Source organism: Cygnus atratus, chromosome 4, assembly GCF_013377495.2.
Source record: "Cygnus atratus isolate AKBS03 ecotype Queensland, Australia chromosome 4, CAtr_DNAZoo_HiC_assembly, whole genome shotgun sequence".
Lineage (NCBI taxonomy): Eukaryota > Metazoa > Chordata > Aves > Anseriformes > Anatidae > Cygnus > Cygnus atratus.
In genome coordinates this window covers 7,411,825-7,439,155 of record NC_066365.1, presented here as the reverse complement: position 1 = coordinate 7,439,155, position 27,331 = coordinate 7,411,825, and the positions used below count along the sequence as shown (strand labels likewise).

Here is a 27,331-nt window from a genome sequence, read left to right as displayed (position 1 = left end):
CTCCCTCTCCGGGATGGGGGAGAGAAACAGGAAAGTGAAGCCTGTGAGTTGAGATAACGACAGTTTATTAAGACAGAAAAATTAATAACAATAATAATAATAATAATAGTAATAATGTGTACGAAATAAGTGATGCACAATGCAATTGCTCACCACCCGTTGACCGATGCCCAGCCTATCCCCGAGCAGCCGGCCCCCCCACCCCGGCTAGCCACCCCTATATATTGTTCAGCATGACGTCAGATGGTATGGAATACCCCTGTGGCCAGTTTGGGTCAGCTGTCCTGGGTCTGTCCCCTCCCAGCTCCTGCTGCACCCCCAGCCTGCTCGCTAGCAGGACAGAGCGAGAAGCTGAAAAGTCCTTGGCTTGGTGTAAGCACTGCTCTACAACAATTAAAACATCAGCATGTTATCAGCGCTCTTCTCATCCTAATCCAAAACATAACACCCTGCCAGCTACTAGGAGGGAAATTAACTCTGTCCTACCTGAAACCAGGACAGTTATGCAAGTTGTCAGATGTTACACAAATTAGCCATTTCCATTATTTTAATTATTCCATCAATCCACTACAACCAATACCAGGAGATAAGTGTTTTTGTTTTTGTTTTTAAACAGATACAGATATTTTTAACTTTCAGTATATCCTATACATCCCATCATTACAAAGAATTACTTTTTACAAAGTCTATTTTTATATTTATCTGGAAAAAAAGTCTATTTCTATATTGTTATGCTATCTTCTTTCTTTCTTTCTTCCTTCCTCCCTTCCTTCCTTTCTCTTTCTTTCTTTCTTCTTCTTTCTTTCTTTCCTTCTCTCAATTAAAGTCTCCTATCAACTTTTGGTATTTTGGTATTTGATTGTGTTTAGAGTAGATGAAAGCTAGGCTGGACTACTGTGATAGCATAGACATCAGAGCTTAATGGCATTCTTTTTGCAGCATTAAAAGCAGCCGTCGGATAGGCAGATGTCTGATGGTCAAAAATACCAACAAAATGTTTTGATCAACATTCATTTCATGTAGTATGACTAAATGTGGTTAAAAACAAAACAAACAAAAAACAACACAACAACACAAAGTTCAGTGAACTATACAATTCAGAGTCAAAATTCTTCTTGAAAATACACAAATCATGACATCTCTTTGCAACCTTGAATTCACTGTGGTGATTAATCCATCATTCCACAGTTTTCCTGCAACCTACCATTTCTATCCACTGAAACCAAAATACTTCCTCTAAGTATTCTTACAATAACAGAGAGTTATACACAAACCCATCATATAACTTACTCATCACAAACAAAGATAGCGTTAATTGGTAACTGCTTCAAACCTTGCTTTACAGTTCAAAGCAGGGCTTTCCTTAGAGCTGCTATTTAAAATTAGCATTCAGGTTTATTTTTTTTCTCCAAAACCAAAACTCTGACTTCAAATTTAATTTCATTTAAATCAGGAACAAGCCAGTAGAGTTTCATTAGTACAAAACTTTGTAGTGATGTGAAAATTGACTTTATCATTCAATTTATGAACAATTAAACGTCCGAAATATCAGAGAAAATTACTGAATAACTGGTACTGAAGAGCACAGAGCATCTGGCAGGCTGCCTGGTCTTTTTAATCAAGAATAATTTCTGCAGGGCAGCAATCTGCAGGAATAACACCAGGACACCTGCAATGTGCCAGTATTGCTGTATGGGATGAAAATGGCAACTAAAATGATTTGGTAGTTCAAATCATACGTAATCGAGTATTGGCTTTAATCACCTGCCCTTCCCTGTATTTTGTTTTGTTATTTTCAGCTTTTGTTTATTAGTCATGTTATTTCCTGTGTTATTCTATATGCTTCCAGGCATTCTCAAATTAAAAAAAAAAAAAAAAAAAAGGAAAAAAGAAGAGATAAAAAGAGCTTGCCATTAGCTACAAAACATTTATATAAACAGTTGCTTCCATCCTAGCACAACTGTACTGAAATGGTATGATAACAGAGGACAAACACTGACCTTTCATCAGTTGGTTTGTCAGGGCATACAATGACCTTAATGCAGGACATTCAACTCTAGAATTTGCACTTTTTGTTTTCAGATGGGCACCCATCGCATTCAGTGATCTTCTGCACATGTTGCAAAATCTGTCAGTTCACTGGAGTTTTTTTCCTGAGTCATACACAGTCATGGAATAAAAATAACCTTGCAAAACATTAAGAGTTGCTTGAAAAGAAGTCCTTTCCTTCGCCAAACCTCTTCTCTCCACATATTCCTTAAAATACTAACAACAAACACACACTGCTTCCTGACCCTAACAGGTAACTGATGAACACTTACTCCATTCTCAGCCTGTGCAGACTCTTATTGCCAGGGGACCTACAGGTTAATTTCTTGATTAACTTGATTCCAGACCATCACAAAACAGATTAGGCAAACCCACTGTGTGAGATTTGCAAGATGCCTTAAATAAACCACCATTCTTAGAATGTCCCCAGTCTTCAAGGTTATGGTACTGAGTATCCTGACAAAGGTGTCAGAGGCAAAGAACAGTGTGAACATCTGTGATTTCTACTGCATGGAAGGAATAAATAATCAAAGTAACGGTAACAATGGCTACAAGTCTATTATTCAACATCTAAGAATAAAATCTAGAGCAGACACCAAGTATTAAGAAACACGGGACCTCCTCTCTGAATGCACAACCTTTAGTAAAGACGGAAATCCAAAAGGCCCAGACATTTCCTTTGCTGTCACTACTTGTCCCTGCACTTCTCTCCACAATCAGAAAGCAATCTTATCCCTCTACTCCCATGTATCTGTTTCTACAAAAAGACATCTCAGAATACACATGGCATTGGGCAGCTGAGATCCTGAGCAGAAACAGCAAGGAAATAAAGGCAGCTCTAAAGGGACCACAAGCAGTGGTTGAGCTGATGTAACTGTTACTTGGCTGAGGTAACTGCCTAGGTACGGAGCAGTGGGCAGCTTGCTTCCACCGCCCTGTGCTTACAGCTTCTCCAAAATGCTTATGGAAGAGGTAAAAATAAGAGATAAAGTGCTTAAAAGAAAAATAGAAATAGACAGAAAAGTAGCGGAGAAGTCAATGTCAATTCCTATTCTTTACTTCACCTCCAGCATTTGGCCTCAGCTGGAGAGCAGAAGAGCCAGCCTGCCCTGCAGGAAGACACTCTGCAGGAGAACAAGGACGGTCACACGATGAATACCAACCTCAGGTTGGGGTGTGAACCCGAGTTCAACCACAACGTGCCATGGAACCACCGCCATTACTCGGACTCCAGCTGCGCGGGGGGAAAGTACTACTTCTCCAGGAACATCCCCCACCCTCGGATGGTCTGCCACATCCCAGGTGAGAGTTGTTCGGGACCACATGGATAGTCTGCATGCCTGCCCTGGCAAGCACATAGAGAAATGCGAGTGTAATGCATTTTTATTCAAAAAACACCCTATGCTCCCGTTTCCTGTATCTAAAAGAAGCATTTCACCAGCATGCACAACTCAGTAACAGATACCACTTTCAGAACCGTGATCAATCATGGCCAAAATACTGAGACCTCAAGGGGGCAATATGCACATGCAGTGTCCCTGCGTGATAGCATGGCATTCGTTGGAGAGAGCGAAGCACTAAGCTTCGTTCTGAGTGAAGCTTACTCAGAAGTAAATGCTGAAAAATTCTCTTCAAACCCTTTTCAGTATAAATTTGTTGCTGACAACCTACCCTGAACACTCTCCACTATGCACACGCAAAGTCATTACCTTCATTTCATTCCACTAAGCATCTTTACCCATTTTTCAGCAGCGAACAATCTCAGGCTGGCAATGTAAAGGTTAGCAATGCTAAAATCTTTACAATGTACCAGTAACTATTTCACTAAGACAACTGTCTGAGATTTCGTTTCAGCTAAAATAATTTCTTTCTTTTTCCTTCTATATATAAGTGTATGCCAAGTGCCAGAGACTCTGCTTACAGAGACATTTTCATTTTTATTTTTTTTTAATCTATTTCACTCTCACCATATAATTGTGATACCTTTCCAGGGGCAACATATTATGCAATGTAGAATTTCATACTAATCTGGTGCTCTAAAAACACTGTGCTGCTTTATTGCATGCTAACAATGATTACTATTCCTACACCTGAAAGGAATACAGTCAAAATCAGTGTACCGTTTGCATCAGCAAAAGAAATAACACTTCTAGGGATGAGCTTCTGTTTCTAAAGCTGCACCTGTACGTTTGTACAAAGGCATCTTTCTGTCAGTGGCTGAAATAAGATTGTTGATGCATGGCCAGATTTACATTGTAGAAGGTAAATAAAGCTCATGATGGGGAAACAATCTCTACTGAGTTCCTCGAGAACTATTAGGATGAGCAGATATTGCTACAGGATTTGTATTGCTAGTCGATGAGTCTGTGATATAACTTTTGTAATAAGGTATGAAGGGTGATCTAAACCAAACTAGCTCTGAAAAGGCTGAATTACTTTCAGCCTTCAATTCAGAATGGATACCTTTGAAGGAACAAAACAAGACTTCTTTCACATTGACCACCCAGCTTATAATGTCTAAAATTTTGTGTCTCCCTCTGTACATGTATATATAGAAATCTAGATAAATAAGAATATAAAATATACAGAAATATAGAATGTATTTCTCTCTCTCTCTCTTGTCCTAGAACCTGGCAAAAAAGACAAGCTGACAACAGTCAGCAAAGACCAAACTCTTATACTGCTCAGCCAAATGAACTTTAATTTGGTGGATAACTTTGTAGTCTCAGCAGAGTAATGTTTAGCTGTAATTATTTTCTGCTTCAGCTTGGTCTTATGTCAAATACTCAATAGAACTGAGGTTCTGAAAATCATCATCAGCTACTTAATAGAACTGCTTTTTCTCCATGCTAAATTCAGTTGGACCAATGATAAAACTAATGGTTGTTTTCAAAATTTGTTTTAAATGAGAAAAATATAAGGGCAATCTCGCTTGACACATGAAAAAGTACACAGCAAACTCGGCTGTTTCTGTCTCTGTAATGCTGGCTACAGGCTCATTCTCAGATGGCAGAAAGTATCCTTTTTTTTTTTTTTTTTTTTCCATGTGCTACCAGCTCTGTTCCTATCATGCTTCTGGTCTAGCAGCAGATTGTGAGGGGCCAATCATGGACCTAACGCAGTAACGAAGTCATACTGTATTTGCAAATTTTCTTGCAGCTGAGTAGCAATTTTTCCTGCCAGGCTTTCCAGATTTCTGAAATTCCCTTTAAGTCATTCCCCAAGCCCTATATTATTATATTTATTTTTATTATTATTATTTTTTGGACAGGCTTAAATAATGTTCCAGTCTGTATTGTAAGAAACAGCTTTTTACAAGAACAAGCACATGCTGACGTAACAGCCATCCCCAAGCAAGAAGCCAATCAAGAGCGTGTGCTAAGTGGGAACGCTGCGGGGAGCTCGCTTGCCAGCAGCTACCTTCCAAGGCTCGAGGCTCTCATGCAAAGGGCGCCAGGCTCTTCACAGTTTGTGACACGTGAGTAGGGGCACCACGCTGCTGCATTACACGGCAGCAGAAGGGGAACATGAAATGCTAAAGGTGGAACCAGGTCTCAGCCAGGGCACTGTGTCATAACAGCTCGGGTCCAGGTAAAGGGAACGTAGGGCAATTAGTCCATTAGCCTAAAAAATGTCCATTAAAAAGGCAAGTATTTCTTCCCTTCTCTCTGTTAACCACCACATCTTAAAAGATTTCTCCTTGCTGACTCCACTTGTCTCTTTATAGGTTTTAAAGATCCCATGCTCATTAGACATCTAACAATTTCACAGTTATCAGCAATTACATCTGTGAGCAACGTTCTGCAGTGGTTGTTACACAGCACCATAAGCATGCACCTGTGACATGCAGTTTCCAGGATTTTCTCTTGTTAGGCTAATAATTGCATTAATATACCGTGTGAGGTAGTAAAAGCAAACAAAAAAAGGAAATACAGGCTTCTAAAATACGGCTAGCACATTTTTGTAATTAAAAATGTCCCCCCCCCCCGCCCCCCGCCCCGGATACAACGTAACGTGTACCTTATGCTTGTTATTTTTCAACTTGATAAAACACTCTGCTTGTTGATTTCCAGAAAACAGAGAAGGACTTGCAGATGTTCCTAAAAGGACTCAAAGCAACCCTACTTCACCTGAAAAGGTAAGGGAAAAAACACAGTAGTTTTTCATTTACGCGCTCTCTTTCTCACTTCTGACCACTGTAACCCAAACTGACTGTCTCAAGAGCACTAAGGAAGACAACACAGATCCAGAAAAGGGATATGAGGAGAGCTTGGAAGGGGTATGGTATTAAGTAGGGTGATGACTAAGCTATACCTCCATCACTTTCTGCCCTGTAACTATACTTTGCTACTAAGAAAAGTGGTCAAATGCAATGAAGATTGCAATAAAACCCACTTTGTCTTGGACTGCTGGGGAAAAAATGGTCATGTTATAAAACAAGCAAGTACAGGAAAAAGCCTGCCTTCTCAACACAAAGGATCTTTAGATTATTTACTGCCAACAGCTTTACTTTTGCTGATGCTGTTTTTGCAGAAGCAGCATGCTGGGGTTTAGATCCCGCTTTGCAGCTGTGTTCATAAATTCCAGTAAAAGATTCTCCATGTAGTGGCTCTTTAGTCTCAAGTTGCAGGCACTTTCTCATCTCCTCTATAGCGACTGTACAATAACTGAGTGCTAAGTTACTATTCTATTATAAACAACACATCACGAGGAGGATTGCTTAAAAATGAAATGCATTTCATTGTATAGGTATAGGTGCTGTATAGGTACTGAACACCAGAGGGCACTACTGAGATGTTTTGCAGTAAAGATGCTAAAAATAAGGAATAATTTTTCTTCCTTTTTTTTTTTTAATTTTATTTTCTATTTTATGTATTTTTCTATTTTCTTTTATTTTTTTGTATTAATATTGCTCTTTTGTCCCCAATCTGAAGATAGTAAAAAACGTGCATTACTTTTACTGTTCACCTATACATTTAGATCACAGTTCTTCAAACTATTTACTGTGTTTTGGCTGCAAAATAGTAATACAATGGCCAGATACTGCCATACAGCACCACACAGTAAACAACTGTTGTTAAGAACTCTGTTGGGTGCATTTTGCTTTGTCTCTGCATTTCCCCTCTGAGCTTACAAACAAAACCTTCTGTCAAACATATTGATTCCAAGGCTTTTAATAGACTGCTTAAACTTGCACACGCAGAAATGAAGAGTTGCTCAGGAGCACACTACAAATTCATGATGGAAAAGCAAACAGAACGTAGAAGTCCAGATTTAATTCCTTACTGATCTAATTTCCATTAACTGTTAACCAGCATCACTTTCATTCTTATACCAAAATCCAGATCTTTCCAAAAAAAAAAAAAAAACATAGCTATTCCGAAAGACATTTCAAAGCAAAGCATGATGTACAGTTCTACACATTTTCTTCAGCAATAAAGGGAAAAATCCAACGTTACATATTATGCTATGCATATCTGTTATTATTCCTGGTGACAGTGTTAAAAGCTGTAGCCATCAACCTATGTATTTCCTATTTCTGGCCATATTCAGTCAAATAACAGCTTTACATGTGTTTACTGTATACCCTTGTTGGGGACCAGTGTTAGACATATTTCAGATTGCCTTTAATTCCTGCTTAAATGGAGTCATGCCCTTTCTTTATGTGTTTTTTTCTATTTTGGAAAAGCTTTTGAAAAAGCGATGCCAAACCTCTGCACAACCTGCAGCTGTGCAGGGAGCCCACAAGTCTCTCACCCAGCCTTCCTCTCCGTTTGCCAACTTGACTCACAGTCCTCACGTTCAGGAGAACGTGAATTTCATCCCAAGCTACCTGGATCGGGAAATAAAGGTAAGACATGAGTGCTGCGGTACATGGCCCCCTGTGATGTTATACATTTTTATTTCTCTTGAGGACAGCATGAGATGTTATTTGATGAACTTATTTTCTCAAAGTGTGGATTCCGTTTGCTTAATTTTGTATTTAGCAATTACTCTGCTAGGCAGCTGTAAAACTCTGCACACTCACACAGATAGAGATAAACTAAAATACATAAAAACTATGTTGTCATTCAGCTTCTTCTCTCTCATGGTAGCTATCCCATACATCTTCCAGGTGCTGGAAAAACTGAGCAAAGTTTTACAGACAGATTCGCTTACAGAGATCCAGAAATGGCTCTTGAGGGCAAGCCTAAAAGGTAACAAACTTATGCACATGCATCCATGTTTGAAAGGAAAGTTCTCTTTTATATTTGTGTAAACCCCTGACATCCTCCGAGCTAAACTGAGCGGGACTGCTGAGCTGGAAGGACTAGGTCCCAGTGAGGTGTGCTCGGCCCAGGCGGGGCTGTTCTGAACAGAAATCTGTCAGTCAGACCTCAGCATGCTCAGATTTAGTGCAGGGTGGGAAAATGTTCTCCCCGTGGCTGCTGCGGGCTGGGGGAAGGCAGAAAGCAAACAAAACATCATCTCTAAACATCCAGATCAGCAGGTGGAAACGTAAATAAAATTTCTGCTACTTTCAAATTTCAGAGAAAGACTTAATGTCCAACCTGATTTACTCAGAACTGGCTGACAAAGACGTGCTGAATAATCAGCCCCACGCCATGAAGGAAGGCGCAGCAGAGAACACGAATATCCACTGTCTGCTAAAGCCTCACCCCCCTCCTTGGAGAGGTCCAGAAAGGGAAATGAATAACAGGTAAAATCTGCAGTGATGCTGCCAGGATTAGAGATGGGCTAAGCCTCATAACCAGCAAATTTTGGTTTCTTCACCAGTGAATCTTGTAAAGAAAGCTACTTTGTGATTGAAGTTTTATCAGGCAGAACTTGAATCAAAGACACTCCTAACTACAATCAACCCCACGCACTTTGATACAGATTTAGTTATTGCAGGAGCAGAACAAAGCTTTAGGAGCACCTGAAACCCCTTTTAAAAAAAGCCTCCTGTACATTGCAGTTCTCAGTTTATACTATTCAAGAAGTGTGACTTTATTCCTCTTTCATTCAGGCCTTCAACTAAAGAATCAGAAGCAAGTCAAAACATGAAGCATGGTAAGTAACGGAAATTGTAAATGTTAAGACACCGCGTGTCTAGGATGCTACTGAACAGCACAGGGACTGTGAATGCTCAGAAGCTCTGACTTTTGTCTTTGCAGCAAGACCAAACTTCAGTGACAATATGAGAAATTAAATTTAAAATCTGAATTTAAGTTCTCTAAGAGCTAGATATTCAAAGACCCTCTATTATTGCAGCCACTCAATTGGCTTCTCTTGATACAACATTCACGTAAATCTTAAAGCCCACTTTTGCATCCTCTAGCCAGCCAGGGCAAACAAACAGTACTGGCACTCCAAACAGAGACTACCATCACCTCTTTGTGTCCCCTCCGAAACACAAAGAGACAACAAAAGTCAGTCACAGAGTACATTATTGTTTTAACAAAGCCACTCAGGACAGCTCTAATGCTACCAGCATTTATGGCTGTTTGTAACCCCACTGAAGGAGTGGGGGAGTGTGACCTTATGTAAGTAAAAGAAGGACGAAGGAAAAATCTCCAAAGCAATGATTTCTCCTTTTCAAAATGTTGTGTGAGGGGGGGGTGGCTTCCTTGCTCAAGAGTGAATGGGCTTCTATACTCTTAGCTGAGTACATAAAACCAAATCAGTATACCAAAACCCTAAGCCTAGTCTGGGAATTTACAGCTTTCTTTTTCACAATCTTTTCCAGAAAAAGATGCAGAACGTATTATATTCTCAAGGCTGAGAAACAGATGTCCAGCACACGCAGACACATTGTCCCCAGGGAAGAACCTTGGCCAACAGAGAAATGGAAATGGAAACAAGAGAGAGTCCTGCTTTCACACCCCCCCCAAACAACAGACGCCTCCCTTCCAGGGGAGTCCCACCTCCTCATAGCCACTAAAGCAGCTGCTAGTCACCTTTACATACAAAAAAGTATACTTACAGATACAAAGATTATAAGAGATGTAAAGACAGCTGTTCAGACTCTTTTAAAATAATTTTCTGCTCATTAAATTTGATCTTCATATGATTCAACCAAACCATTCTGCATAAATACATGTGAAGTGGGGTAAGTGAAAAAAAAAAAGACAGAGACAACACTTTTGGCACCAGATTCATCTTTTTGAATGTCTCAGCCAGGCCTGCACAAAGAGTTCTTGTGGGCAGATTTGACTCTACAGCCACAGACATATTGGGGTGAGGAGAGGGACACACTTAAAATCTGGAGAGATGCATGTCAAGCCTCAGGCACTGTGGAAAAAAAAAAAAAAAAGAAAAAGGAAGAAAAAAAGACCCTGGATTCTCAAAATCTGGCCTGCAGAGTGACTGCAGATGTCTGCCTCACTGCAAAGTTATTTGCTTCCATATCTCCATTATTAGTATAAAAGCATCACAAACTTTAGCATCCACGGTGTGGGGTTGGAAACAAACATTAAAACCACCATGTAAACAATTAAAATACAGGCCAATAATGGCAGAAAAGTATCTCAGGTCTTGTGAGTGAACTGCGAAGGCAGAAGAATTGGACTTTATCTGCTTTAAACATGCCTCTGTTCATTCTCACAAAACCAAAGCAAGTTGGTAAATCGAGCACACTTCCATTGATTTTCCAGAGAAAGATTATTCAGTGAATCCAGGCTCATTCAAAAGATCTCAAAAGTTTCTGAGTGGCCAGTGGAAAGCCACGCACTTATAGTGGTCCTTTACTCAGGTACTCTTGCCAACTCATACCACGGATGCAGAAACTCATTTGTACAAAACAATTGAAGTGGGCCTCGGTTTCTGGGATATGTAATTTCTCTAGAGCTGTGCAAAAGCATTAGCCCGTAGGGCACAGTAAATGGAGGCAAAGCTTCGAATGGGAGGAGCTGGCAAACGTGATATTGCTACAAGATGCATGCCCTTCACTTTGGCAGAGCTTTGAAACTTCCCTTTTGTCTTCGGTATAAACACTACAAAATGAGATGGAAAGCAAACAGCAGCAAAACCAACAGCAGGGCTGAGTGACCATACATTGAGCTGTGGTAAATAACTTCATGTGTACTTCTGGCCATATCCATTCTGCCTTAATTCTGTATAAATCTCTGTCCTGAGCATTTCTTATCAGTTGTCTCTTAGCATCATGCTGCATTAGCTGAGCCTGAAAACTGTAATTACATCTCGGAGGCCTTGGAGACTCATTACTGAACAGAACCAAATTGAAAGCTACCACGTTAACACAGCCTTTCAATAGCACAGTTACATTTCCTCCACAAAGCTGACAGGCTACTGAGCAAACACGTTAGGGCCAGAAGTGGGATAGTTTGCGAGGTCAGTTGAAGTCATTGCATCTTCTCAGTACTTTATTTCTCAAAGCATCTGTTAACACTTTTGCTAGATGTCTGGAAACAAATCTCCCTCAAAGGTGCTTCACTCATCCTAGTGAAGGGAGAACAAGGTTATATTCAATGTGTGAACCTCAAGACCAGATTAAAAGCCATTTATGTTGGGAAGATAGGGGATGGCAAAAAAGATAGTGACTGGATTCTCTAACAGGAGAAGCTGAAGCAGGTTCTTACAAACACACCAGGGTGCAGCGAGGATGGAGATCCTTGTACGACTGTTCTGGTGAGGCAACTGCATTTCTTTATTCTGTAATATAATTAGATGCCCCATCTTCTGAACTATCACTTGTCCTTGCCACTAACAGCTGGCAGTCTACAGTCTTTTGGAACCACCTGCTGTTACTGAGAAGGTTCGGATAGTATACTAATTTAACTGTCCATGCATCAATGTCAAATATTTCTAAATGCTTTGTGAAGCGCTCGGGTAGCAGACCGATCTTCCTCTGCAAGTATTTAATTTCTGTCCCTTCTCAGAGAGGTGACCCTGGCGCTGCAGACCTGGCCCATACAATAAGTATGCAAAATCTCTGCAACATGCAGTAAAACCAGAACTGAGTTATACACATTACCTGAACTAAACATGGGCAAGTCTTCAGGAGAAAAAGAAGAGCTAGGTTCAGGTGGCTGTGTAGCCATTTAAAACGATTTCAGTAAGCAGTTAAGAATAAAACGCATTAGTATTCTAATGCATTTGAGTATTGTTAGCTCTATAATATTGCTTATTCACTGTAGATAAGCAAAGACACATTTTAGTTTTATCTAAGAAAAAAAAAGAAGGAAGCCAGGAGAAACACACTAACAGGTTCATTGAAAGTAACAAAACCACATGCTGAACACCTGGACTGCACGATTTAATCAGGGTTGAATTGTCTTCCCCAGCCCAACCCCCACCAGTTATATATTAAACTACAGGAAAATAAAGATAATGGGTATTCTCTTCATCAAGATAAAAATAGACTAAAAATACTGAAAAGTGGAATATGAGATACACGGCAAGACAGCAGAGGGCACAGATGCATGTCATACATGGGCTCTGCTTTCCAGCAACTGCAAGGTAAATGTAACTACAAATATAAGCTAATGTAAAGCTCTAATTTAATTTCATGACCTTAACTACTGCAAACCTTGTTCTGTACAACTCTATTTGATTTCTGCCCCATTAAGCAGCCAAGTACATATAGCTCATGGCTCACCATTCACAGCGTTCGGCTCAGACCTAGTACCTGTCTCTTACTGGGGACTTACTTCCCTCTCACCTGGGACCCCAGCAGCAGTTTCCCATTTAACAGCTGGATCGCTGCTTCTGTTTAGGTGTCTTTCTCCAGGTGATGTGCCCAGATTTCACTGTGAGCAACTGTGCTGTCATGGCTCTTTGCTGCACAACTGGCAGATGCATGCCATGCCATGTTGCAGGACGCCCAGAGGCCCCTCACTACAAGTCGAACAGCTGGGAAGCCACTCTCAGATTCTACCACTTCTCACAAATCCAGATTTTTGGTCACTGGATTGTTTTCTGCCCCCTGCTGCAGAGGCAGGAGGTATTACTGGGGAAGCCTATGCTCTGTTTCACAGGTGCAGCCAGAGACATTTGTGGGGAAAAAAAAGAATGAAAAAGGACACAGCTAGAGCATCAGAGTGAAATACAGCATGAGACCAAGACTGCTCACTCAGGATGCTTTTCCTAGGGATGTCAATAAACGACCATCTTACCATCCTGCACTTCTTGAACTGTCACTTCTCCCTGAGGTCTTCTGCAGAGCTTATATGCTGCCTGAAAGCAAATCCTAATTTACTGTAGTACAATCATGTCCCACGCTGCTGATTCCACCAGTGAAATATCTTAAGTATTTTTTATCTAAGTAGCTAGCACATTTAGAAAAGGGCTTCAAGTGTCGTCAGTATACATCCAGGTCCACAGAGAACAGGCCTTTTCTAAATGGCTGCAAAACTGCAGGAGATGGGAAAGCAGAGGGTATGCCCGTCAAAACACCAGTCACACCAGTCTGCTCTCAGTCACTTCTCCATCTCACTAGTTAACGCACCCTGAGGACAGCATCCTGCAGAGACAGCTCATGACAAGACGCACAGGCTTCAGCCTAGTGTGACTGGTTAGGTTAGCATGAACAGAGAAAAAAACACAGCACTAATGGAAAACACAACGGGACCAGAGGACACGAAGGCCAAGTGATTTAAATAAGCAATGGTATGAACAGACAACGACTAGTCCTCTAGCTGCTGTGATATTGTGGAGTAACACTAGGAGCCTTCCAAAAGCAGCATGCCAGACTATCTTTTCCTTAATTTGAATTTAAATGTATCAGAAGACAGGAAAGTGGGAGCCAAGAGACACTCCCAGTGCTACCTTGCCTTGTAACATCATGCAAATTCTACTGACTCCAGAAGTTGGTGGGAAGCACTGCCCAGGTCTCTCACGAGCCCAGCACTTCCACCTCCATTGTGTCAGTCACAACTTGCGTGTGAGCTTTCTTTGCTCATTGGTGCCACAGGTCATGATACCTGCAGACACACATGCTGCATCGACTACCGTATCAGGCCTCAAAGTTGCAGGTACTTATTGCCTCCAAATCCTTGGTAACCCCTCAGGCAGTCATCACTCAGTCTTACGATCATTCATACATCCTGCAGATTAAAGCAAAGACAAGACTACGTTCCAAATTTTTCCATAGGTAGGTAAGCTTCAAATTTGCAACAGTTTTATTTAAAAATAAATTTATTTAAAAACACACATGCATGTGTGTTTACCTAACTTTGCTGCTGCATATGCAAGACAGGCTGTGTTTTAAGCTGCAACACAATTCATTCACAGAACAAAAATGCTTTGTCAGCAGAATTCCATAAAAGTGCCTCTGGACTCTTTCAGAATGTCTCCAAAGTCCCCTTTTTGTCTACTAAAATGAGGCACTCACATTAAATAGCCTTAAGAAAACCTTTGAGAGACTGAAGAGTCTTAGATCAGGTTTAATAGGTGCTGTGCACCATTAACATGCAGCACCTTAGCTGTAAAGATGTACCTCCTTGTAATTCACCACTTCACACATTTGTGTGTGACATTTATGTGAGACACACATTTACATGTAACAATACATGGTGGGTATACTTACACTGCACTTTCTGTTACAGAAATAAAACCAGAAGCGCTTGCATGAAAAAGCTGATCTAGTTTCTGGAACAAAAGAAATCACATTTTTGCATAGCCTAACAAAACAAAACAACAATAAAAAAAACTATTTGAGGGAAAAACTACAATCCATGCTTTTAACAGAAGAGACCTTTATTTGGTAATTTAAGAAGTATAGGGAGAAGTATACCATGTATAGAAATTCAAGACCAGTTTAATGCCAACCCTTTACAGACCACAGAGGCAGTGTAGGGACCCCACTTTTACTCTCAATTTGCAAGCAATAATAACAGAGGAAGGAATAAAAACAGATACAAACTAAGCCATATTTGTATCACCCCCCTGATTCCAGCTCAGACAGTTATGACGTTTTTAAGCTGTTCAGCCAACCTACCTGAGGCTGCACTTGTTGACGATCCAACACGCCCCCTGCCGCTACCTGGCTAGCCCTACAGAAGGGATGGGGCAGGCTCACAGGTGAGAAGTGAAGCCACACCTCCAAGACGTCCATTTCAGCACTTTGCAAAAGCTCTTAAATCAGATAAAAATAAATTGGATTACAGTTAAGACAAACTATGACTTTTTATTTTTTTTAAAGAAAAAGTATTTGACAGACACTCCAGTTAATACATGATCATGGGACAGAACAGGTATACTGAAGCTGAAGAGCAAGGACTTGTAACTAGAAGTTCCTGCCTCCTGGTATATTCTGACACTGCAGGTTAAATTTTGCTAAGGTGATCAATAAATCATCAAAAGTGATTGCATCACCTCAACTCACCACACACCAGGTACCAAGCAAGGTGCATGATTTGCACTTGTGCAGACATCCATCCCACTCAAACTGAAGCATTAACCACTGGCTTAACCCCCAACTTGTGTTTCATCTTCTGACCCCAACTAACTAGATGCAGATGTATAAGTGAGAGCGGCCCGGCAGACAAAGGCAGCTCAGTTGCTTGTTACCATCTGTTGAGATGCTCAGGAAACTTAGAACTTTTTTTTTTTTTTTTTAAACATTCATGCACACTTTGCAACAGGCACTAGTGGTACAGGTTTTGAGGTCACAGGAATATTTGTCATGCACTGCTTTTAAGAAACCTTAGAATTGATATGAAGAGTACACACATTAAAATAGTAACTACTTGTTCTTTTGGGTAATACACCCAACTTTGTAAGTATAAAAAAAAAAAAAAACAAACAAACCGTAAAATGAAAATAAATAAAATAAGCTTCCTTGGGAAACGAAATAAATTCTGCATTTGCCATTCATTTATTTTTTTAAAAGCTCTTAATATGGAAGTTTCAGGGTAAGAACTGCACGTGTCTTTACCCTTTCTGTCCAGGAACAGCTCTAAGCCAACTACTGAGCATTGAGACAATTCAGTATCGCAAGGGCAGCAGATGATCTTCAGAGCTTAACTACTTCACGTCCCAGCGTCATCCCGTGAACTGCATGTCTCATCTTTCCCATCTTCTCACTCTGAAGGCTAGTTGCTGTCGGAGTCATTGTCTTCACCTTCTTTTTCAGACAGGGCATGTGTGGATGAATCGTTGGCTTCTCCCAGAGGAACAGCGCCTTTCCGCTGTGGCAAGACGCTGAAAAAGGCCTCCTTCCAGTCTCTCTTCTCCAGGTACGCAAGGATGATTTCAAACACTGCAATGTCAAGAAAGACCATCAGCTCTTTTACATGTAGGTAACTGAACTGCTGATAGGAACACACCCCCAATTCATTTTACAGAGGTTTACATGCATTTGGTTATTTAGAAAAATCCCAGGCTACCCAAAAAAACGTAGGTTGGGGCTCTGCAGTAGCAGGGAAGGCAGGAGGCGGCCCTATGGCTGGTAAGTAAACCAGACATGGATGACAAATCTGGGGCATAAGGGTCGTTCCTCGGGCTCAAGGCTACAGGAATAGCATTAACACCACTGAAGAATGCTGACTTCAGAGAACGCACCCAGTTCAAGTGTTCTCAATGCCAAGTGACAGAATACTAGAAAGGATCAAAGGAATTACAGAGGGGAGAAAAAAAAAAAGTTAGGCAAGCATTCAGAAAGGGAGGAGCTGCACAGCTCTCGTACTCACTGAGAGTCAAGTTACAGAGAAGTGTCACATTTACAAGAGGTTTCCTGGATCCAGGCTTACTGGACAGCCAGCCAGGATCCACAGTTTACAAGACTCTGTGACACTGATATTGAAGAGCTGGCCATTTTATTAAGTGGGTTATTCACCTTCGAACTACTGTGAAGATATCTCAAAGGACTGTATTAACATCAATCTAAGTTACTGCAGAAGGCATCTGTGGCAAAAACAGTTGCTTAAGAAACAAGAAGAGTACAAGGAGCAAGTTTATCTTCTTTGCATAGGAACTTCCTTTACCTGCATAGCAAAAACAGAACTGATGGAAAGAGAGTGGCTTCAACAGAACAACAGGGGCTTTGATATGGGGCTGCAACAGCAACTAAAATATGAAGCAAGGACAGGAACAGGCAGTGCAAACAGTTAACAGACATCACTGCAGACTGGGATGGAACAATAATGGTCCGGTAACGGACACTACGAAGTATTAGGCTTGGGATAGAAAGCTGAAGATTAAAACAAATTCTCTCAGCTACACTGGCAGTTGTGTTTTGCCCTGATTTCACATCTTCCAAGTTTTAACATTCCAGATCAAGTTGGAAACAGTTTCATCTCACAGTTTGTCAGTTTTCTAGCACATTTCACACATGTATGCATTCCTTGTGCCATTATAACATGGCAAGGCAGGCACTGAACTGCCTGTGGAGGTATATGGAGACGTGATCCCAAGAAAGGTTAAAAAAAATCAAAAAATAGAAGCAGTAAGTGGATTCCACTGCTAACGATGCTGTCAATCTCCCACCGCTAGAGGGCCCCATTTAATTAAAGAGCTTCAGAGACTAACAAGGCAGTTAATAACGAATTTCTTCTTCTGCAGGATTTTCCAAATTCACACCTATTAGAAGTATTTCTATACTGAGCAGGCAGGTCCCAAAGTCTCATCTGGCAAGCTCCATTCTGTGCTCTTCCAGCTTCAACTTCTGCACCAAGAGTAGACATCCAGAAGTCGAAATAAACAAAACAGAAACCATGTGCAATTATACGTTACACAAAGCAATGAGGTAGTCATGTTCGCAGGAAAATACAAAAATCTCAGTGCAAATAACTGAGAAAAAAAACAAAGACAAAAAGCAGTGATTTGAATGCTTTAGAAGGGCTATCTCACATAATATGAGATCTCAGCAACTAAACTGCAGTGAAATCAGGTGCCTAAAAATCTGGCACAGGAAACATGTGCAAGACCGTAAAGCATATAAATGAAAGCCTCAATGTCAGCAATCCAATCTATACCCAACGCTCAAACCTGTAGGAGACAACCTCCAAAAACATTGACACTAGAGGTCAGTATAAGATTATTTCAGAAAAAATCTAGTACTCCAGTAAAACTCTACAGCTATCATAACTCCTGATGAGTAACACAAAGCCCTGCTGGTCCATATAAAGAACATTTAAATATCATGTTTTAGAAACATATAAATTATCCAATCCCTTGTATCTTTTAATTCTGGGGACATACAAGTAAAAGGAAGCTATAAGGTGTATTTTCCTCTATGTTTAAATAATCTGTAGTTTCATGTATCATGCCAACGCACATCTAATCAATCAGTGGCCTTTCAAGAAATTGAAGTTATCATCAAGCAACATGTTAAATAATAAAAGAAACTTGCAACAAAGCAAGGCAAAATAAAAGAACACAAAGAGAGGAAAAAAATGACTTTTACAAGTAGTTCCCACGAAGGTCTGAGATGACCCCATTTCCCCTGTATAATTCCCTGTTTAATGACAAAAAGATAAATTTAATAATAGACAGAAGAACTAAAGGGGGTACATGTGTCAAGACGTGATTAAACATCATTGTATACTTCAATCCGAACCAGGAAACCTGCTAAAAACGCAGTTAGGAAAGCTCAGCAGATGGAGCACTGCTTATTCCATAGATCAGTCTACACCTACCTAAGCAGCTACTGCTGAGCAAAGCTGTCAGAAGAGGGGGAAAAAAAAAAAAAAAAAAAAAAAAACAATCACATACACTCAAACCCCGAGGGGATACAATCCATGGGATGGTTTCCAACATTTTACTCACTTACACATTAAGTCTAGAAACAAGGCTGGGATGATAAGAATGCCAATACTAATTATGGGACAAGTTAACAGAATAAGAGGTGCACTTCTAAGTGGGTAGGGAACTTCCTTAGCTACACTTAATATTTCACAGTAACCAAAATATTTAGCGGTTAGGGCAATTACTGATTCCCAAAGGTAATTAGATTCAAAAAAATATCAGCACAATAAAGAATTAGGTATCTGCATTATAGTGCACATTTTGAGGGTTTAAACTCTTAATACGGCAGGTATATTCTATCATAATATAATTATCCTGTGATTTAAAACTTACCATGATTGACTGCTAACACTTTCCGACTGTTCATCTTCACAAAGTTTCCAAGGGGGAGCTGTGCATGACCAATTCCCTGCTCTACAGCTTTTCTGTAAGTAATTCCCTGCAGGAAAGACACCAAAGCAACTGGACTGAGAATCACAATTTTGAATCAGCACATACAGATTACTACAATTATCATTTTCTTGCAAGAGTCTCGCCAACACTGCCATGCTATTACTTTACAAGATACTTAGAAACAGAAACACATCCAGGTAAGATCGTACCTGCTTCAAGGGCTACCTTTGAAAACCTTCCTACCCTGAATACGTCACACTGTGATGTATGGTCAGAAGGACTGTAAATAAAATCTGGTCATGCAGCTCTAGAACACGTCAGCCATAGCCTGTTTTAAAGGCAAGTCTGAGCTTAAATAAAAAATTACTCAGGTTACAGTAACTGGGTATTTTTTGAGAGGAAGAATAAAGGAAAAAGAATTTTCTTTTTTAAAACCAGCAAATTCTGTACCCAATATAGGGAAAAAAACACTCTGAAAAGTGAGTAAACAGTTTATACCACAATAAATATATAAAGGATATGCTTTAGCTCCCTCCTAGCCTTTAACTGTGGACTAACTGCTGAAGTATCATTTGGTAAGGCTTAAGATTCATCCCTTTTTTTTAGCATTACATTGAAGTATCAAACATCACCAGAAATTACATAGGAGTGTCCCTGAAGAAAAGCAGTAGCAGTGCTTTTATTTCCCAGCTGCATTCTCCATGACATTCCAGGTCCACACAGCACGATCCCACATGCAGGTATGGAACCAGATCCCTGAGGCATGTGCATTACATAGCCAAACTCTCCTGACAAGCAAACTCATTAAAAAAGGACATTCAAGATTCAAGCGCTGTTCTTCATCTATTTTTGGGCATGTGCACATACAAGCACACACACGAATGCATGAACAGAAACCAAACCCTTCTGTCTGAAAATATGGCCCTCAGTAAGCTGAGCAGTGTTACTAATTCCACTCCTATATTTAAAACAAAAAGATAAAATCCCCAAAAGGCTCAGCATGTCTGTACTCTGGAACACAAGCCACTGCTACCACCACAAGTTTTTTTTTTTTTCCTGTTTTCCTTAAACGTTTTTTGAATTAAATCTTTTTGAAGAAGTTGCCTTATTATTTATTTTTGTTAGTTTATATACACACAGCATTTATGCCAATAAAAGAGCTCTAAAGAACCATACCCACAGTTTACCTTGTGGTGATTGTGATCCACCAGTCCTCCAATCACATATGCTTTCTTCTCATCAAGCTCGCTGAGAACATCTGGGGAATCTGAGGTAAGATATACTAGGTCTTCTTTCTTTATTAGCTCACTGTAATGCTCTGTTCTAATTTGGATATCCTAAAAAAAAAGAAAAAGAAAAAAAAGAAAGTAGTTAAAAGAAGTTACATTCAACTGATGAATTGCTGGGCAAGATTACAGACTCAAGACAGAAGCAGGAAAAATGAAAGAGTATACAGTCATTCTATGCCTCTCATTCATGTATAAGTACATTGCACAGCGCAGACTGAGTTCTGCATAAATAATCCACAGCCTCAACTCTAGCTCCCTAATGTACCAGCTTGTAAAAATCATCAGGAACCTTTCTGAAAACCCAAAAGAACTTTGTAAAACCTTAAGTTCCTGTAATTCCCTTCAGATCTTACAGCATGTCCCCTAAGGGATCCCAATCATTTTCAAGTCTACCTTTCTAAAAGGCAAGACCAGAAGTAAATGCTAAGTTAACATTATTTGTTTGGTAGGAGAGGCGTATGTTATGCTTTTGCACAGCAGTTCTCACATGAAAAATAGTTCTACTTTCACCAGGTTTTATTTATGCAAAGCATTCTTATTTCGACTTGTTGGAGTGCTTATTTAACAGGGAGTCAGAAGGAAAACCAGCATGAGCTTGACACTGAGTAAAACTACTTCTCTAAAGAACACTTCAATGTTGAAAGGCAATATAATAGCAAGGTGCCAGCAGGAGAGTCACATCATGATTTGACGTGGTATTTTCCCAATAAAAACACAGAGCACTGTCAAGACAGATGACTGTCTAAAATGCATAAATAAAGTAGGCTTGCCTATTCTATCAGAGAATGGTATCTGTTCAATAAGAACACGTGAAGACTGTATATGTGGAGTTTTTAAAGCAAAAACCAAATCTAGATTCAAGACTAGCACTGCTTGGTTTATTCCATTATTTTAGAACACAAAGAGCCACACTAGATTTTTTTAATATATTGCTCTGATGCCACAGAAAAAAAAAAAAAAAAAAAAGAAAAAACAACCACACAGATCCTTCATGACAAACAACCTAGCTAACAATTACAACGAAGATTTCTTTTTCCTTTCTTAACAGAAATAGTCAATTATTCACCTTCCAGTTCACCCATCCTTTGTCGTTTTCATTCATGTTGCTCTTCAGCTGTCCGCCATGGCTCGTCAAGTAAAACTTAGAAAAGAACAACGAAAAGGTACATAGTACTGAAATGTTAATATGCCAATGTTTTTCCACTCTGTACAAAAATTTTTTTCTACCCTTAAGTATTAGCTAAAACTCTTACTTACTATTTAGCTAAAAGTGGTACTAAGACCATGCTCAGACAGTTAGGGACAATTTTAAAGACAAATATATGCAGTCACTTTTTTTCCCTTCTGTATCTGTCAGACAAAAATTGACTATCAACTGTGTTTTCATAGCATGAGAACGTCACTGACATGCACATACTTTTACAAATGTGAATTTTTGTAACACGTGGGCTGAAAATTAATCAGGTACAACAGAAGTAATTTTCTTACTAAATAAAGGCAGCTTCATTTTTTTCTCCCCACTTGCGGCACAGCTGCCCTCTTAAACTTTGTACGTAGCAATACAGCCAGTTCCCAGCTTGGTTAAACATACCTGCACAGGATGGAATGCTTTGCGGTTTTCTGCGTAACATCTCTGAATTTGCTTGTGAAGCTTCTTAACATCCTGTACACAACACAATTTGTTTTTACATAGTCCTTCAGATAGACCACCACAAAATGCTTTACCATGAGCCAGTCAGAAGCTAAAGAGAGAAAAAGGAGGCTTTTAACTGGCTAAAGTGACTATGGAAAGAGAGTGGACATCAGACCCTATGAGACAAAAGAGCCCTTGTCAAAGGGATTATGCTGACATGGAAACATGCATCTTGTACAAAAGTATATTTAGACACCTCCATGCATGTGCTTGATTTGCATAGTTTGATGAAATGAACAAAACATAAAAATCACCGAGGTTTAATTATGTATTAAAACACAACTCAGAATTCATCTGAGGAATCAAGTAGATTCACCACTCTGCAACAACACTCAGTTGGTGCTGGACATGCTCCACCCTACAGTCAACAAGAGGCAAGACAGGCTTTGCAAAACCCTGAATTCAAGTACTCTTGCAGGGTGGGGAGGTCCCAGGCAGCAGCAATATGGGAGGAGAGAGATCTGCCTCCAACACTGCCCTATTACAGGAGGCTGCAGATTAACGTGTTCCTTGTAGAGGTAAAGGTGTTTGATGACAAAACGGCAGGCCAAGCATCTTGACCAGCGGCTGCGTATCATGCTGATCTCTCTCATTTTCACCTATCCTGCGAACATCTCACACACAATTTTATCCACTCTAAAATTTCAGACATGGGCTGAATTGTATTGTCCTGTCCCAACTGCCTATGGTGTAACTGGGAGAAAAAGCTCAGCAGACTCATGCTAAAAATTCTGAATTCAGTGGATCCTTGCTAACACTGCTGGGAGCCTCAGGTCCCTTTCAAAACAGTATTCGTGGCATTTGCAGCCCCTCTAGCAAAACCATTTTGAGGTAGAACTGCATGTATCAACAGGCTGAACACACTGCACAAATTGTTCCTGTACTCCTGTTTTTGGAACCAAGCTAACTTACCACATCTCCATGAAGGTGAACAAAATCTTTAGCCATCTTACAAAAAAGGTATAATTAAAACCCTGAAAAATTCAGCAACTGATGTGAGCAAGTCTAGAAGTCATCACAATCTGAAATGTGTTAACTATCCTCTGCTACTGCATCAACACTATCACTGGAGAACCCGTCAACATTTGCATTTGGTAGGCATATTTCTTTTACCTTGAGCACCATTAAGTCATCGAAGCTGCAGTCCACAATGAGGCGAAGCGTACTGGGAACAACTTCCCTTCGCATACGCTTTCTGCCACTCCCTTCATTATTGGAGTCCAATTTTGACTGACGTTCTAATTTTCTCTTCTGGCGTTTTTCTTTTCGTTTCTGCCTAAGCAAACAAACAAATTAATCTTTAAAAAGTGCAGCCAAATCTCCTGAGGTACACATTACGCACACGAACACATACTTCTGTAATCCACGTGGATGGCCCATAACTGTGGTTGTTTAAACTTCTCTCTGTTGTTTGCATTTGTGTTTTGCTAACAGTGTAATGAAACATGTACCCCAGCTTTGCTTGTGATGTTCTGGATATACCTACAGAGATAGACATCTGTGACAAATCCAAGTGAAATCAACAGTCTCGTGGATTTAATGGTGCTCTGAACTAAGTCTCCTAACAGAAACAACCAAAAATATGCACAAAATTGCAATAAAAATGTGCAGGACAATTTACCTCCTGTTTCACTAAGCAGAATTTGTCAGAAGACTTCCAAAGCAATTGTTTCTTCCCACCCTATTCTCCCAGTGGAGCAGGCAGTTGGTAGATTTCAGACAACTTTAAGGTCTCTCTTAACAGCTGCTACCTCAGCAAGGAACACTTTTGTTGTCAGCAGGACAAGGATACACCACGATCAGCCCACTTGCAGGTATGTTTTATCTCAACAACAAAGCAACACCGAAGCCCACCATCTTCCAAAAACTTTTTAACAGATTGTTAGTCAACATAACTTATGGAAAAAATATATTGTTTTGCAAGATTCTCCAGGTCTGACAGCAACAAGGAATGGGGGACAGCCCACATGTCATTTCTCCCTTCCTACAAGCCAATAACATGCAAGTTTGAATCCCTCCTGGTATCGTCTTCAAGCTGAGGAACACCTCTAGTATGAAGGGAGGATGCTTACCTTTAAAGCTTCTTCATACTCAGATGGAGCAGCCTGTGACTACTACTTTAAACCTAGTGTGGGAGAAAACTGGTTCAACTGCCTTGATTTGCTCAAGCAATCTACACACAGATTCTGCTGATGCACTGTTACTGTTAGAAGTCACTACTACACACAATCCTAGGAAAGACACTTTGTGAACCATACCTACGTAGATCCTTCTGTTCTTCCCACTGTTTCTGCTTCAGTAGTTTCTTCCTTTGCCTCTTGGACAGGGACTCGGGACATTCTACCTCATCTGAGCCTTCCACCTGTCTGTCTATTTGACCATCACTAGACTTCACCTTTCCTTCCACAACAGAAATGTCAGGGGGCATGGTGTTTTCTGTTGGCACCTCTGGACTTTCTGCTGGCGTTTCTGATGACATTAGCTATTGGTTGGGTTTACTGACTTGTATCTTAAAACGTGATGGGTATTTCATAAGAAGCAAGATTTTCTTTCGCCAATTCTGTAAGAAATAGAAAACTAGATATTAGATTTATTAGCAAGAAGTTCAATCAGGACAAATATCACTCTACACCTACCACAAACCTGAATAAAGCATAAATAAGAGATGCGCCTTTTTTGTTTAAAGTAAGATTAGTGTCTTTGCAAGTGCTAATATATAAAAGACTTAGAGATGGTGACCTGTATTCTGAATGCATCTAGAATTCTGTGTATTATCAGCAGCTATTCAGCAGTTTCTAATGAAAAACTCTGAACACGCAACCACACACAAGTAGGGAATCATACTGGATTGAATACAAGAGTAAAAAAAAAAACACAATAGCTGTACTGCTATGCATCACAAACTATTCTCAAATATACAAAGCAACAAAAAAAACGAAGAAGTATCTTGCATCTTAACCACAGCAGCACTTTAGGAAACTGTACAAGATAAAAGCTATTTGGGTAAAACAACAACGAAAAAACGTGTTGTGAACAAGCTGTACCCCTTCAAGATTGTTTTTTACTTCTGAAAACCAAAACCACTGACCAATCAATGACACTGACCACTGCCAGCAGACACAACACTAGAAAGGTAGGAATAAAATGAAGTGTTACTCAGCAAAATGCTCTGCATCCAAATTAACTAAAATGATAACCCTATTCTTTCCACTATCGGCTGCTGTTCTTTCATACATTACTTCAGTACCTCCCTGGTGCTCAAGAGCTGTGCAATTTCCCAAATACACCTGCTTGGCTGGCAAACACCGCACCTCCATAGCTAACAACCGCACAGCCATGAAACACACACCAGAAAACCGACAGAGCTTCGGCTAACATCAGTTTCCTTAATGGGGCATTACAAGGCCCGAAGGGCCGAGCCGTGGGTGCCCGAGGGGAAGAGAAGGGAGCCCCACTCGCAGTGTGCTGCCGGCCGCCATTTTCCTCCCCTCCCTCCCCCGAGGCACCCCGAGCCCCCTCCATGGGGCAACGGACGCCGCGCGTGAGGGGGGGGGGGGGTTAACGTACCCGCGAGCCGCCCCACGCGCGACGTCCATGGAGGGAGGGGCGGGGGAAGGAGCGGCTGCCTCCCCCGCGCATGCGCACGCCGTCGCCCCTCGCCGCGCCTTCAAATCCCGGCGGGCAACAGGGGGCCGTGACGTAGCTGAGGGGAGTCCCTGTCGCGCCTCCGCCCTCCCCCCAGTTTACAGGTTTACTACGGTTATGTTAAAGTCACAAACAAACTGTGTGTGGTCGCTACAGTACGCTGCTGACCTTTAACTGTTCGTGTTGGATGTTTGCTGTCATATTTGGTTTCATTTGCGGTTGTTTCTTGCGTTACTTTAAAAATAACACCTTAATGTGATTGACAATAAAATGTTTGTTCATTATTTTGCTACATTAAGAAGGGAACAAGAGAAGTTGCCCAAGCAGTGGTTGAAATGCTGAGACATCCCCCAGAAAAAGGATGTCTCGGATACATGGCTGAGAGAACATTGTATAAATAGTAGATTGCTAAACCGGTAACCTACTTCCCTGTCTTGAGGACTAACATAACCAAATGAGGGAGAGAGAGAAATGAGGAAGACTACTGCTACTGCCCTCATCTGTGCGACCACCAGAGGGACAGAGACGACCCCCTAGCAACAATTGACGCAGCCGCGTAGAAGAAAGCCACTTAACCCCGGAAGAGCCTGATGATAGAAGGGGACTGCAAAAGGGGGAAGTTGTGCGCCGTTTGGAGGAGCATGGGCTCCCCGGCCGCCCAGCGCTGTTTTGCTTGCTGATCGCTTACTCAATAAACTAATCGACTTAGTACAAATTCTTTCTGACAAAAGAGTAATTTATAACAAATTTGGTGCTGTGACTCGGATAAGGGCAATTTGATTGGGAAACCCATCGAAGGGGGCGCCTCGCCGATTTCGGCGGCCTTCGCCGGGATTATTCCCATTCGAAACCTTTACCGACAAACCCTAAATTCGGGCAGCAAGCAAATAAAGCCGGCAAAACCCCTAGGTAATCTTTGTGCACGAAGGCCGAACGAAGACCCACAGGGTGTGTAAGTATAGGCCGGTGATCCATTTGGTTGGGGTTGGTGATCCCGGAGTGCGTCTGTGTGAGATGTCCAATTGCGGATGAAGTGAGTGCGGACCCCTCAGAAGTGCGGTTCCCACATCCCGCGAGGGACTGGGCCACGACAAGGAGGAAGCGGCTGTGTGTGTGTGTGAAGGTGCTCCGGAAGATGGGACAGAAGAAGAGTAAGCCTTCTCGTCCCATGGGTGGGGGAATGCCTAGTGTTAGGTTGCCCCCTATTCCCCCAGAAAGCCCGCTGGGGTTAATGATTAAGAATTGGAGCGATTCCCCTTCTAGGCGGGGAAAGAATAAAGTAGAAATGATTCATTATTGTGTTGAAGTTTGGGGAGGTAAGCAAATTCGAGGTGACCGTCTTTATTGGCCCATATTTGGATCGTTTGAAGACTGGGTTTGCCAAGCCTTAAATGTTTATGTAAACACAAAGGAACCTTTTTGTTTAGAGGAGGGCGAATATGCGAGCTTTTGGATTGGCTCGGGGAATCGAGTTAATCTGTACCCTTTAAAAGAAAAAGGAGGGGAGGAAAAACGTAAGAAAAAGAACCGGGAATTGGAGGTCCCGACATCACCACCTCCCTATATCCTGCCC

General features: G+C 40.9%; 2 protein-coding genes across 2 annotated transcripts; one reads left to right on the top strand and one right to left on the bottom strand.

Moving 5' to 3' along the window:
* The first annotated feature begins 3,200 nt into the window (after positions 1–3,200).
* Positions 3,201–9,110, top strand: C4H4orf17 (chromosome 4 C4orf17 homolog). The gene is made up of 7 exons (XM_035543537.2): positions 3,201–3,351; positions 5,321–5,527; positions 6,123–6,187; positions 7,739–7,900; positions 8,165–8,246; positions 8,581–8,749; positions 9,059–9,110. Exons 1-7 carry the CDS (start codon positions 3,201–3,203, stop codon positions 9,108–9,110), a joined length of 888 nt encoding a protein of 295 aa, XP_035399430.2.
* Positions 9,111–15,158: 6,048 nt separating this feature from the next.
* On the bottom strand, positions 15,159–25,798 carry TRMT10A (tRNA methyltransferase 10A). The gene is made up of 8 exons (XM_035543524.2): positions 25,681–25,798; positions 24,372–24,673; positions 23,227–23,389; positions 22,012–22,083; positions 21,487–21,561; positions 20,319–20,468; positions 19,072–19,177; positions 15,159–16,252 (listed from the first exon to the last, which is right to left on the bottom strand). The coding sequence occupies exons 2-8, from the start codon at positions 24,590–24,592 to the stop codon at positions 16,086–16,088; spliced, it is 954 nt and encodes a 317-aa protein (XP_035399417.1). The 5' UTR covers positions 24,593–24,673; positions 25,681–25,798; the 3' UTR covers positions 15,159–16,085.
* Between the last annotated feature and the right edge of the window lie 1,533 nt (positions 25,799–27,331).